Source organism: Mercenaria mercenaria, chromosome 4 (assembly GCF_021730395.1).
Source record: "Mercenaria mercenaria strain notata chromosome 4, MADL_Memer_1, whole genome shotgun sequence".
Taxonomy (NCBI): Eukaryota; Metazoa; Mollusca; class Bivalvia; order Venerida; family Veneridae; genus Mercenaria; species Mercenaria mercenaria.
This window is the reverse complement of record NC_069364.1, coordinates 62,366,635-62,381,746: the sequence shown is the minus strand read 5'-3', so window position 1 is coordinate 62,381,746 and position 15,112 is coordinate 62,366,635. Positions and strand designations below refer to the sequence as shown.

The 15,112-nt window shown below is 36.8% G+C and overlaps 1 protein-coding gene across 2 annotated transcripts in view; it reads left to right on the top strand.

The window, feature by feature from the left end:
* The window catches only part of LOC123551917 (tuftelin-interacting protein 11-like), a 41,306-nt gene that overhangs the window by 11,823 nt on the left and 14,371 nt on the right, over window positions 1-15,112 (top strand). For both annotated transcript variants that reach the window (XM_053541474.1, XM_053541475.1), the window contains exons 2-10: window positions 4,793-4,927; window positions 5,457-5,596; window positions 6,474-6,604; window positions 7,282-7,342; window positions 9,638-9,853; window positions 10,767-10,911; window positions 11,505-11,673; window positions 11,977-12,099; window positions 14,381-14,528. In XM_053541474.1, the coding sequence (XP_053397449.1) occupies window positions 4,822-4,927; window positions 5,457-5,596; window positions 6,474-6,604; window positions 7,282-7,342; window positions 9,638-9,853; window positions 10,767-10,911; window positions 11,505-11,673; window positions 11,977-12,099; window positions 14,381-14,528 (1,239 nt within the window). In that variant the 5' untranslated portion in view covers window positions 4,793-4,821. The remainder of the gene's footprint in view (window positions 1-4,792; window positions 4,928-5,456; window positions 5,597-6,473; window positions 6,605-7,281; window positions 7,343-9,637; window positions 9,854-10,766; window positions 10,912-11,504; window positions 11,674-11,976; window positions 12,100-14,380; window positions 14,529-15,112) is intronic.

The window sequence follows — 15,112 nt, the reverse complement described above, 5'->3', positions numbered from 1 at the left end:
TTGATAAGTTAGTAATTTCCCCCCAAGCCAGTACTTGACCTGTCATGTTGGGGAAGAAATTGACCTGTCAGTTCTTTTCCCCCTAGCCAGTACTTGCTTCTGTTAGGTGGGAGAAGAAATTGACTGGTCAGTTCTTTCCCCCCCCCCCCCCCCAGCAAGTACTTGACCTGTCAGGGGTGGGGGGAGAAATTAACCAGTCAGTTCTTTCCCCCCTAGCCAGTACTTGACCTGTCAAGTGGGGAAATGAATTTGACCAGTCAGTTCTTTCCCCCCTAGCCAGTACTTGACCTATCAGGAGGGAGAAAAAATTGATAAGTTAGTTATTTCCCCCCAAGCCAGTACTTGACCTGTCATGTGGGGGAAGAAATTGACCTGTCAGTTCTTTCCCCCCTAGCCAGTACTTGCTTTGTCAGGTGGGGGAAGAAATTGACCGGTCAGTTCTTTCCCCCCTAGCTAGTTCTTGACCTGTTGGATGGGGAGAAGAAATTGACCAGTCAGTTCTTTCCCCCCTATCCAGTACATGACCTGTCAGGTAGGGGAAGAAATTGACTAGTCATTTCTTTCCCCCTAGCCAGTACTTGACCTGTCAGGTGGGGGAAGAAATTGACTGGTCAGTTCTTTCCCTTCCTAAGCCAGTACTTGCTCTGTTAGGTGGGGGAAAGAACTGACCGGTCAATTTCTTTCCCCACCTAACAGAGCAAGTAATGGCTAGGGGGGAAGAACTGACTGGTCAATTTCTTCCCCCACCTGACAGGTCAAGTACTGGCTAGGGGGGGAAAGAACAGACTGGTCAATTTCATTTCCCCACCCGACAGGTCAAGTTCTGGCTAGGGGGAAAAGAACTGATCGGTCAGTTTCTTCCCCCACGTGATAGGTCAAATATATGCTAGGGGGGAAAGAACCGACTGGTCAATTTCTTCTCTCCACCCGACAGGTCAAGTACTGGCTAGTGGGGAAAGAACTGACTGGTAAATTTCTTCCCCCACCTGATAGGTCAAGTTTATGCAAAGGGTGGGGGGAAGAACTGACTAGTCAATTTCTTCCCCAACCTGACAATTCAAGTATAATAGTAGGGGAGAAAGAACTGACCAGTCAATTTTTTTCCCCCACCTGATAGGTCAAGTATATGCTAGGGGGGAAAGAACTGACTAGTCAATTTCTTCCCCCACCTGATAGAATTTCTTCCCCCACCTGATAGGTCAAGTATATGCAAGGGGGGAAAAGAACTGACTGGTCAATTTCTTCTCCCCACCCGACAGGTCAAGTACTGGCTAGGGGGGAAAGAACTGACCTGTCAATTTCTTCCCCCACCCAACAAGTCAAGTACTGGCTTGGGGGGAAAGAACTGACCAGTCAGTTTCTTCTCCCCACACCACAGGTCAAGTACTATCTACAAGTACTGGCTAGGGGGGAAAGAACTGACTAGTCAATTTCTTCCCCCACCTGACAGGTCAAGTACTGGCTAGAGGGGAAAGAACTGACTGGTCAATTTCTTCCCCCTCCTGACAGGTCAAGTATATGCTAGGGGGGAAAGAACTGACTGGTCAATTTTTTCCCCCACCTGATAGGTCAAGTATATGCTAGGGGGGAAAGAACTGACTGGTCAATTTCTTCTCCCTACCTGACAGGTCAAGTACTGGCTTGGGGGGAAAGAACTGACTGGTCAATTTTTTCCCCCACCTGATAGGTCAAGTATATGCAAGGGGGAAAGGACTGACCAGTCAATTTCTTCCCCGCAACTGACAGATATTAAATAGTAATGGCAATCAAACAGAAGTTTAAAAATTTGATTTGACAAAAAAAAACATTGATTGAAGTTACAAAAAAAGAAACATATAGGTTTATTCAAATGAAAAACAATACCCGTTTCATCTGAAGTTTAAATGGAAAATGAATAGACACTTGTATCCCAAATAACAATACCGAAAGAATCCAGTACTTGAAGGGAAAACTTGACTAGGGGGAAAGAACTGCCTAGTCAGTTTTTTCCCTGGGGAAAAATCTGACTAACTAGTCAGTTTCTTTCCCTATCAGAAAACTTATTCCAAGGGGGGAAAAAACTGACTGGGGGGGAAGTAACTGACTAGTCAGTTTTTTCCCCGGGGGAAAGAATTGACTAGCCAGTTTTTTCCCCGGGGAAAGAACTGACTGGGGGAAAAACTGGGCTGTTACTGTAACCGGGTATAGAAGTTTATGTCCCATGTATCTCAAAAAGAGAGTCATAAAACATTAGAGGATCGTTATATAGCATGTGAAGTTGTGCTGTTCTGTTTGGGATTTAACTCGGTCAGACCAGAGTTATAGTGTGTGACTTAGTAAAAAAATACATATAAAGTGCTAAAAAGTTTGTGTTGCATATATCTTAAAAATATTTCCACTAGAGTCATGAAACTATGTACAGTGACAGGAAGTTGGGGCACCAGTGTCATATGGACACACATTAGTATCTTATTAATTTTTGAGCCAGATTGTATTTATTTTGTAACTTTTCAAAACCTAACTGAAACTAACAGTTTTCAGCAGAGATAAACATGTACACATGTAGTCTTTTATGACATATTTATTACATTAAGTGACATTTAAAATAACACTGAGAAAGATTAATTCCAATATGGCAACTTCTTATTACCAAATCAGAAAAAAATAGATTTGAGTAACTGGGTGCACTGTTAGACGTTATCCCCAATTTTGAAATATTTCTGAAGTTTCAAGTTATTTATGCAGTAGTGTTCTTCAATGATAAGTGATATAAAAACACTAAAATTTCTTTCAGGTAGGTTTTTAATTTATCTGCAGATATTATTTTTCAGCAAGCATGTAATGCCATAATTTATAATTTTATATTGACAGCATGTTCAGTTATATTTTTAGCTCACCTGTCACGAAGTGACAAGGTGAGCTATTGTGACTGCTTGATGTCCGTCGTGCGTCGTCAGTCGTGCGTCAACAATTTCTGAAAAAAATATTCTTCTTGAAAACCACTGGGCAGACTTACACCAAACTTCACAGGAATGATCCTTGGGTAGCCCCCTTTCAAAATTGTTCAAAGAATTGAATTCCATGCAGAACTCTGGTTGCCATGGCAACCGAAAGGAAAAACTTTAAAAAACTTCTTGTCCAAAACCATAGGGCCCAGGGCCCATCTTGTGGTCCTCTACCAAAATTGTTCAAATTATCCCTCTAGGGTCAAATATGGCCCCGCCCCGGTTTGGTTTGTTGCATTGTCTTATGGTCCTCAACCAAAATTGTTCAAATTGTACCCCTTGGGTGAAAAGAGGTCCTGCCCTGGGGGTCCCAAGTTTTATATAGACTTACATAGGAAAAAGCTTTAAAAATCTTCTTGTCTGAAACCATACGACCTAGGCTTTTGATATTTGGTATGATGCATTGTCTAGTAGTCCTCTACCAAAATTGTTCAAATTATGCCGCTGGGGTTAAAAGAGGCCCCACCCTGGGGTCACTTAGTTATGTGAGTTATATAGGAAAAATACTTAAAAAATCATCTGATCCTATTTCCAAGACTGTTTAATTATAATTACCTGATGACCCCAAGTAATATGATGTCACTTGACTGTGACCTTGGCCTACTGACCTACTTTCTTGTTTTTTAATATACAGCCTTGAAATTTTGATGACATACACAGTTTTGCACACAAATCGTAAAACTGAATTTCATTGACCATGAATGTGACCTACTGACTTTATTTGATATTTTATCATCAGTTTGACATTTGAAACATGTAGCTCATATTACACAGGTGAGCGATCCAGGGTCATCATGACCCTCTTGTTATTTTTCCTAGTTCACCAATATCCTCATGTTTAAATGTTACAGTTATAAAAGTTTCATGAATTCCTTTTAAATAAGCAGTAAATTTTTTATTTAGGTTTAATTAAGGGTGTGCCATTTCATTTTCCTCTGTATTAAAATACGCTGAAGTCAAGCAAAAAATACACAAGTTTACATATAATTAATTTCTCTTTTTTTACATGAAACATAAGAGCAGCACTCATTTAGTTGTCTGAAATGGAAATTTTCAAAATAATGGTTCATTATACAATGGTCTTATCAGTTTAGCCCTTTTGTGTGCCAAAACCCATACCGCAAGGATAGCATGTAGATATGACACAAAAAGTAGTACGCACATAGGTTTTGGTAACTACATTTACCTATTGAAATGATAGGATTATCTTGTAGATAGGCCCTCACCTACTATTTTAAGGCCAGAGCTGTGTTAAATGCAATATTTGGATCAATAAAAATGATTGATATTTGATATATCACATGATATTCCTGAATTTAGAAATATATTTCTATGATGAACACTTCTATTTGCTTTTAGAATTAACTTGTTTTTTCTCAACCAGCTAAGAGTTCCTCTTTTGAAAAAAATATCAGCCTAGGAATGGATAGTTAACTTTTCAATTTTTGGTGTGCTTGCTGATTTCCATTGGATGACGGCACTTACTGAGATACTGTAGAATGCTATTCACTGCTACCTTAGTGTATATGACATTTAAGTCGGTACTAAAAATAGTTAGGAAGACAAGATCTTTTCATATTGTTTAAAACAGTTTGAATTTCAGCAGTCTTGGAAATGTCAAGACATCAATTGTTTTGTTTCATCTTCTGAATCACATAGACAGTTTTAAAGCACTGAGATGCCATAAAACTCAAACATATATTTTCCAAGAGAATTAAATGTATTGAGGCACATCTTTTTGCTGTTCCATTTGATAAAGTTTACTGATATTTTTTGACAAGTAGAGATATAATTTTATTATTTTGTAGAGAGATTGGCTGGGATTTAAAAAAGAAAAATGTCATCTCCAGAGGTGGAAAACTTTGAAATAACAGATGATGATGTGTACAATTCATTCAATTTGCGACAGGGACGCAGACAGACAAAAAATCAGGCTACATATGGTAAGTGGATAGTTCATAAATTCAGGGGATTTTGTATTTTTATCTTGATTATTCAAAGAATATTGAGAGCTATTCTACTCTTACGCATCAGTGTCACGCCATGGTTAAATCTGTATCTCATTAACATCTGTATGTATTGGAATGAAACTTCTCAGTCATTAAACCTACTGAAATAATCAAGTTAGATAGTTCTTGCTCAAATTTAATCTAAATTGTAGTCCTTTTTAGAAAATTCAGTGACAGTTCTATGTGCAACTAACTGTCAAACTATAATAATCAGGGCCCACTCTGCCATAAGTCATTGTAGCCAATGGCTAATAAAATGCCAATTTGGCTACAAATTTGATGGTCCATTTTGCAATTTCAAACATATATTTTGTATGATTTTAACAACTTTTTCTTTATTTGGCTACAGCCAATTATTGGCAAGGGTGGGCCCCCAAGTATCAACCATATGGATTGAACTTCTCTAAAGACATCCTTCCCATCAAACATACTGAAATCAGCAATTACTCTATTACTTTTGTAGGTATGTGGGCAGACAATGACAGTGATGATGAGAGACCAGGTTTCGGTGGAGGGAAGAAAAAATCTGATTTTACAGCTCCAATTGGCTTTGTCAGTGGTGGAATAAAACAAGGAGATAAAACTTTCAAACCGGGAGAAGAGGTATTTTATTATTGCTATTTTAGGAGGGAGTTGTGGTCGGGGAGCCCATTCTTAAATCATTTGAGAAAAAAAAGCTGTATAAATTGAAAAAACTGTTATTTGAAAACCTAGAAAAATATGTCCGTTAAAATGTAGTTACATAATAAAAATTCAGGTTAAAGATTGAAAACAAACTTAAATGAATATTTTGACTGGTTGTCAGAGCGTCAGACCCAGTCATTCATATTGCGAACTACAAAATTGACTAAGAATTTTCTATTTGCATGTGTAACAGCAAGATTCATTGTAATACACTCATTGTTTTCACTGGACAGTTTTTGAGTCGAAATTTGGCCTGTTCCCCTCTCTAATCACATTTTTGACAATATTTCCCCACCAGAAGAAACGAAGAAATTTTATATATATACATACTCCAACCAAAACTCATATTATGTTTGTAAACTTCACTATTTAAAACACAAGTCATTTTCTTCTGGAGTGTAACATGTTTTTCAGAAGTACTAGTTTTATATTGGTGAAGTTTTCCCCAGTTTTTGTCATTACAACAAAATTTCCTCAGCTAACCAACCCCCATAGCCCAAGAACTAAAGGAAAACACAGGTACTCCAGTGTGGTATAATGTTAGTTTGTAAGAAAATACATCAGGAAAGGGATAACAACAGTTTACTGTTATTTATTTTCATCAATTACAAGACCAGATTGCTAGAATTAAAACAGATAATGTTCATATTTCCATTGACAAAACCTTCCTTGTGATTTATAGGTCTGATGAAAATACTAAAATTGGTATTATCAAGCAAAAACAATTATTGGTGTACCTCAGTTACTGACATAGATTAGTTTTTGCAATAATGGTAAATGTTTATGTGTATTTTAGGAAGTTGATGATGATGAAAATGATGCTGACTTTGATATTGGAGATATTGCCAGGTTAAGTTATAAAGGGAAGAAGAAGTCAAAAGATCAGGGGTACAGGCGAGGTGTGTCAGGGACAGCTCCTACTAACAAGTATGTTTTGCTATGTTGACAGGTTTTGTTCTGCCATTTTTTAAATGACATTTGTTCTCAAATCCTTTATAATACATCAAACCTTACGATTTATATCAAAAGATCATTGTAAAAAGCATTTTTGTCTACATTTCTTTTTAAAAATATTTTTATATGTAAAATTTTGCATTTTTCACTAAAAAAAAGATGGAACAAAATCATTTTCAGTTCATTGTTTTGAAAATTTATGTTCCTAATTCTTCCCCAGTCTGCTTTAGTATTGAGATCAATTCTCTTTGCAACTTAGAGAAAATTATGACTAAATTTTAAAGTGAGAATTTAAAAAGTTAAGGGTTACTGGAACATTTTAAGTGTCAAAATACTGCAGGAAAATGTTGTTAAACCTTAAAGAAACAGGAAAACACTGATAGCTTAAGGTCTCATGGGGATGAGCAAATGCTAGAGATAGCCAGGGTTTTGAGTGGTCAAAACATAGTAGATATAAGGAAAATGTTCGGGGACGAATTTCTGGACTGAGCCTGGGTGCGTGAGGCAATTATGCACAAGTTAGCAATGTTTCTCAGTACTTTGATGACTCAGCAAATATTTGAGCACATGCTGAGTACTGCTGCTGTGACAGAAATGATAATATAAAATGCTCACATCAGAATTCACAATAATTGTTGTTTTCTTTACAGGGGAGACATAGGTGACTGGGAAAAACATACAAAGGGGCTCGGAATGAAGCTGATGCAGAAGGTATTAATATTTCACAATCATGTTAACACTTCAGGTAGCAAATTGAACAGGTTTTGTTACATTTATCATGATTCAGGTAGTAAAAAATGCCATTGCATCATTCAAATTATGTGTAAAGAAATTACATCATAATCTTCCTTTCATTTCATCTCTTTAAGGAAACCAGTTAGCTCCAGATATAACGGTATTGCTTGTTAAGATATGTCAGATGTGAAGTTGCAATTCTTATAGTCCCTCCTTACACGCTTATTAAATTCCATTAAACTCACTCTGCAACTAGAGATGCTTTTGAGAAAAGTGCATGTCTCCCACAACTGCCCCTATGAAAAAAGTTAGTTTCTCTAGATGTTTTAGACGAGTGGATCCAATTAGATGGTCTGGATGAGTGGATCCAATCAGTAATTCAAGGGCCATAAATCAAAAGTGCCTGGGCGGATTTGGCTAGTTATCGAACTTGGGTAAGGTCTTATGGCCAAACACATTTTGTTCAAGTTTGGTGAAGATCGGATGAGAAATGTTCGACTTACAGAGCGGACAAGAGTAAACAGACGGGTTTTTTTGTAATTCAAGGGCTGTAACTCTAAAATGCCTGGACCGATTTGGCTAGTTATTGAACTTGGCCGAGGTCTGATGGTCAAACATATTTTGTTCAAGTTTGGTGAAGATCGGATGAGAAATGTTCGACTTAGAGTGCGGACAAGCTTTGTGACCGACAGACACACAGACACACGGACACACAGGCAGGCCGATTTTTCGATAATTCAAGGGCCGTAACTCCAAAATGCCTGGGCCGATTTGGCTAGTTATCGAACTTGGCCGAGGTCTCATGGTCAAACACATTTTGTTCAAGTTTGGTGAAGATCAGATGAGAAATGTTTGATTAAGAGTGCGGACATGAGTAAAAAGGCCAAGTTTTCGATAATTCAAGGGCCGTAACTCCAAAATGCCTAGACCGATTTGGCTAGTTATCGAACTTGGCCGAGGTCTCATGGTCAAACACATTTTGTTCAAGTTTGATGAAGATCGGATGAGAAATGTTCGACTTACAGAGCGGACAAGAGTAAACAGACGGGTTTTTTGATAATTCAAGGACCGTAACTCCAAAATGCCTGGACCGATTTGGCTAGTTATTGAACTTGGCCGAGGTCTCATGGTCAAACACATTTTGTTTAAGTTTAGTGAAGATTGGATGAGAAATATTCGAATTAGAGTGTGGACAAGAGTAAAAAGACCGATTTTTGGTAATTCAAGGGCCATAACTCCAAGACGCCTGGACTGATTTGGCTAGTTATCGAACTTGGCCAAGGTCTTATGGTCAAACACATTTTGTTCAAGTTTGGTGAAAATCGGATGAGAAATGTTCGACTTAAGAGTGCGGACAAGCTTTGTGACAGACAGACAGACAGACAGACACACGGACATACAGACAGACTGGAGTAAATCAATATGTCTCCCACACCACTGTGTGGTGGGAGACATAATTAGATATTTGATGTTGCAATTAATAAGGTATGACAGTACACTTTTATGGTCCCTAGGCCATTATTCTGTACGTTTAAAGCAATAGTTGCAGCATTTGCAAGTTAGTGAGCAAGTTTTCATACCTTCACTTGGATTAACAAAACATTTTTTTTTTTTTTGTTAATTGAGTAAATTTTTATTTGTAAATGATTGACTACATTGTTGCCATTTTGACCAGTTTTATTTTTACTGGAACAAACTCGAGAAGCTTCCTAGAAAATGAAACAAAGATGTGTGATTATTTAAGTGAATACATGTACCTTCAACAACTTATAAAAAACTAACTTTAGTATATAGTGATGATTTATTGCTATGATGTGTTAAATTTTGTATGTGTTTCAAGTTGCTAGTAGTTTTAATCATGTATAAGCATTATCCTTAGTAGGATGTACAGTTGTCATGTTCATAAACAATATTTATTACGATGTTTTGAATATGATGCTTTTTAACTATTTGAAGGTGTTTATGGAAGTAATAAACATTTGCATTTATTTTATTTCTTATTTGTCTAATACTTCCTGTTTCAGTAGTACTACTTCAGGTTGAAGTGGGTGCTCCAATTATTAAGATATTCTGATATAACAGTATTAATGTCATGGTCCTTTGAACATCTTAACAAGCTTAGTTATGCAAAAAACGTGGAAAGTTAATAAATGAAAATATCATATAATGCAGTCTAAACCTACAGACATCAGAAGCTTGTCAGAAGAGAATATATAATTAAAAACTGTATTTTATATTGTACATAAAATTCATTGTCCATACAATTTTCAGATGGGTTTTGAAGTAGGTAAAGGCTTGGGTAAAAACAAACAGGGTATCACAACACCAGTGGAAGCAGTGAAGCGTAAAGGTCAGAAAGCTGGTATTGCCTTCCATGGTTCAGAGAGATCGGATAGGTCATTGATAGATTTTCCAGTACAGGATCAGGAGGCACAGGAGGCAAAAGAGTTCAAGGAGCAGCTGTCACAGTGGAGAAAAGAACCAGAGGTTTGTTATGCTGTGTTTAATATTTAAAAGAGAGAGAATGTGAAAGAACACTTTCAAACAAGTAGGAAGTATATAAAAGCTCTGTTTAGTTACAAAACGTCAATTATTCAAAACACGTCTACATCTGTACGTGATGCTGTCAAACTTGACCATTATATCACGTGGAAGCTTATTTTTGAATAACTCAGAAATATGCATCCCTTAACGAAAAGCAGGACTGTTTAAAATTATAGGTACTGTTGTGGCCCAAGCAAAGTGAACTGGAGCATTTGGATAGACCATTCTACTGTATTAACTACCCAGACCCTCTTCTTTCTGCAATATAGAGTTAAAAACCTTAGCTGAATTGCCAATGAAAAAAAAAATGTTTTGAAATCTTCTAACATTAGATATTCATTTAAAAGACTTTCCTCTTGAATCCTGTTAAATAATGTTACCAGATCTGGTCTGTGGTGTGTAGCCATATTCTTCTTGCTCAGATATCTGTGTAGACGGTGCATTTATGCTGTCCAAAACTAAGATAATCTGTCTGAATTTATATGTTCGATATATATATAGACACTCCAGTTAGCTTTTTGTACGGACAGATATACTGATATGTTAATGGTGCCATGTTGGTGGCCGAGTGGTTAAGGTCTGTGACCTCAAATCACTTGCCCGTCACTCGGGGTGTTGAATTCTCCGTGTGAGGAAGCCATCAAGCTGGCTAACAGAAAGTCGGTGGTTCTACCCAGGTGCCCGCTCGTGATGAAATAATGCACGGAGGGGCACCTGGGGTCTTCCTCCACCATCAAAGCTGGAAAGTCACCATATGACCTAATTGTGTCGGTGCAACGTTAAACCCAACAAAATAAAATAAATAATGGTGCCATTTTGGCATTTTATAATAACAGTATTTTCCTTGTTTTTACAGGGTAAAAAGAAGAAGATAAAGTATGTATATAAGACAGCACAAGAAGCCATTGAAATTGGGAGCAGTAAGAAGAAAGGGGTCAAAAGTCAGATGTCAAATGTCAAGGTTATTGACATGACTGGTAAAGAGAAGAAAGTACTGACAGGTAAGATACTGTGCTCAACCACTGAAGGTGCCTTTGTGTTTATGTTTATTAAATGGTTGGTAATTGATACTCAACAAAGTTGTGTAAAGTTGATCAAAATGTCATGTATATAAAATAAAACATATTGCCATAGACTGTAATGCTGTTGAAGGGTTAAATACCATCATGCCTGCAGCTTCTAGTTGTTTTCAAGTTTTGAGAATATAAAATTATTAGAACTATTGCTGAGATACTAGAGATATGCTGATTAAATGTCAACACATCCTGGATAAATGGTTCATGACATGATCAACAAAATGTTTTACTTTGCCAAATAATACCACATAGTTGAGCTTAACCTGGTGAATGTGTCACTCTTTAACTATTAATATGCATGTAAAATGGTTTCTAATAGTACAGTTGTGACATTTCACAATTCCTGGGCATTGTGTCCAAAATTAGACTGTCACTAAATAGTATCTCTTTAATTATCTTCTCAATTTTTAATGAGTTTTGTGAATACTGATTATTACTGTTAGAAAGTATGAGTGTTTTACCAGTTGGTTTTTTGTAAATTTTGTAAATAGTTAAAAAAAATCTTCATTTTATAACAGGTTACCATACTATATCAAATCGTCACGATCGACCAGATGATGATGATGATGACATACCAGTGATACAGGAGAAGTCGACAACCACGGCATTCAGTATGCCCGAACTGACACACAACCTCAACCTACTTGTTGATATGTCAGAGGAAGATATTGTACAGAATGATAGGAAGTATGTTTTCTAACAAATCCAGTTAACTTCCTGTTACCATGCTTTGTAATTATAATTGAAATTATGGGTTGATGCAATTAACGTAACTGCAGGTAATTTAAAGAAGGTAGTTTGTGGCAAAATTGCTCTGGAGAAGTATCGATCAGTCAGCAAGTAATTGATAGATTATTTATTGTTCACAGCTCAAGGAACTAGACCAATCAGTTATGTTACAATAAAGTTTTTGTAAAATTGAAAAAGATATTTCAGAATGTTTTGTTTTTATGCTTAAGCTTCATTGTGCATGCTGTTTTACTGTTGCAGGTTACGCCATGAGAAGGATCTGATCGTGAACATGAAGTATGAGAAGGAAAGGCTTGATACTGTCCTAGAGCAAGAGGAAAAACAGATAGAACGTCTTGCTAAAGTGTTGGAGATTATTGGAACGTAAGTCTTAATACAAGTATGAATGTTATTGAACAGATTTGGTTGGAACTACAGAGTACAGAATTGATTCAGAAATATTTACTATGTCTGTACTGCTATGACCTATTAACTATAAATACTGGTAACTTGTGTATAATTACAGTGAGACACCTTGCTGTAGCATTGAAAGATGGAGCACCTGGTCTGAATACACAAGCAATACTATTCTGAATACAAGTTAATGTGTTACTGAATACACAGTAGAAACTATGCTGAATACAAGTAAATGTGTTACTAAATACGCAAAAGAAGCTATGCTGAATACAAGTAAATGTGTTACTGAATACACAGTAGAAGCTATGCTGAATACAAGTAAATGTGTTACTGAATACACAATAGAAGCTATGCTGAATACAAGTAAATGTGTTACTGAATACACGGTAGAAGCTATGCTGAATACAAGTAAATGTGTTACTGAATACACAGTAGAAGCTATGCTGAATACAAGTAAATGTGCTTTAGAATTTATATAGGTACATGTATATAATAAAGCTTTAAATACTACAAGAGTGATTTCATTAATATTCATGAGTTTTTAGCTCACCAGAGCACAAAGTGCTCAAGGAGAGCTATTGTGACGGGTCATTGTCTGGCGTCCGGCGTGCGTCAACATTGCCTTGTGAACACTAGAGGCCACATTTGTGACCCAATCTTTATGAAACTTGGTCAGAATGTTAGTCTTAATGATCTCTAGTTTGAAACTGGGTCATGTGGGGTCAAAAACTAGGTCAGTAGGTCAGATCAAAGGAAAAGCTTGTGAACACTCTAGAGACCACATTTATGACCCAATCTTTATGAAACTTGGTCAGAATGTTAGTCTTGATGATCTCTAGGTCAAGTTCGAAACTGGGTCATGTGGGGTCAAAAACTAGGTCAGTAAATCAGATCAAAGGAATAGCTTGTGAACACTCTAGAGACCACATTTTTGACCCAATCTTTTTGAAACTTGGTCAGAATGTAAGTCTTGATGATCACTAGGTCAAGTTCGAAACTGGGTCATGTTGGGTTAAAAACTAGGTCAGTAGGTCAGATCAGAGGAAAAGCTAGTGAACACTCTAGAGACCACATTTATGACCCAATCTTTATGAAACTTGGTCAGAATGTTAGTCTTGATGATCTCTAGGTCAAGTTCGAAACTGGATCGTGTGGGGTAAAAAACTAGGTCAGTAAATCAGATCAAAGGAATAGCTTGTGAACACTCTAGAGACCACATTTGTGCCCCAATCTTTATGAAACTTGATCAGAATATTAGTTTGATGATCTCTAGGTCAAGTTTGAATCTGGGTCATGTGGGGTCAAATACTAGGTCAGTAGGTCAGATCAATTAAAAAGCTTGTGAACACTCTAGAGACCACATTTGTGACCCAATCTTTATGAAACTTGGTCAGAATGTTAGTCTTGATGATCTGTAGGTCAAGTTCGAAACTGGGTCATGTTGGATTAAAAACTAGGTCACCTGGTCAAATCAAAGGAAAAGCTTGTGAACACTCTAGAGGCCACAGTTGTGATCCAATATTAATGAAACTTAGAAAGTTTGGCTTGATGATTTCTAGGTCAAGTTTGAATCTGGGTCATGTGGGATCAAAAACTAGGTCACCTGGTCAAATCAAAGGAAAAGCTTGTGAACACTTTAGAGGCCACATTTGTGACTCAATCTTTATGAAACTGGGTCAGAATGTTTTTCTTAATCATTTCTAGGTCAAGTTTGAATCTGGGTCATGTTGGGTTAAAAACTAGGTCACTAGGCCAGATCAAAGGAAAGTCTTTTCAACACTCTAGAGACCACAATTTAAGTTTGAAACTCATGAGAATTAGTCAGAATGTTTGTTTTGATAATCTATAGGTCAAGTTCGAATCATGTCAGGTCAAAAACTAGGTCACCCAGTCAAATTAAAGGAAAAGCTTGTGAACACTCTAGAGGCCACAGTTGTAACCAAATCTTTATGAAATTTAGTCAGAATGTTTGTCTTGATGATCTTTAGGTCAAGTTCAACTCTTGGTCATGTGGGTTCAATAACTACCGGTAGGTCGGTAGGCCAGATCAACTCTGGTGAGCGATATATAGGGCCATCGTGGCCCTCTTGTTTAATATCCATGAATGATTTTAATTTGCATGTTGCGTTACACACTAATATTGGCAGACATAAAATTGCGAAGAATATTACCTAATGACAATACACAGTAAAATGATTCTGCTTTAACAATAAATAAGATGTCAAGCAAATATGGTGATTTGTTTCAGATGTAATGAGAGAACAAATCCTGGATGCTCTAACCCAGTGACTTTGGACGAATGTTTGGCAATATTTCGAATACTGCAGAATGAATTCTATACAGAGTACAAGATGTATGAACTGGAAACCCTTGCTATTGCCCTTGTTTTCCCTATTGTAAGTTTTTAACATGTAATGAATATTTTACTCGTTAATATCACTGCTGAAACCGTGTGCAGTATTGTAAGGAGGTATAACAAGCACAGATTAACTTTTCAAGATTTCCAGACTTTATTTGTGAATATCTAATAACAGTGACATAAGCATAAGAGGGAAAAATCTCCCTTTGACAGAAATAAAGGGAAAAAAACATTGTTAGATCTTCACTAAATTTATCACTGGAGGGCAGAGGTGCATGCACATCTTCCGTCAGGATTATTTCAGTTACTGCAGTGTAATTACAATGATACAAATATAGATCACTGCATGGCAGTTGTTCACATGCAACTTTTGTCAGGATATACAGTTATTACCTTATTTTGTAATGTCTTAAACATGTTTATATGATAATAAAAAAAATCGCACTATACTCGCATCGGCCAGTGACCCAACAGACTATGGCACAGTTCTATTGTACATAACTTGTATATATTTGGAAATTAAATATCTTTCAGAATATAATCCCCTCATTTATAAACATGTTTGTTCATATTATATCCTTATAGATTTGATCTTTGTGAGTTCGTTTTATGCAGACAACC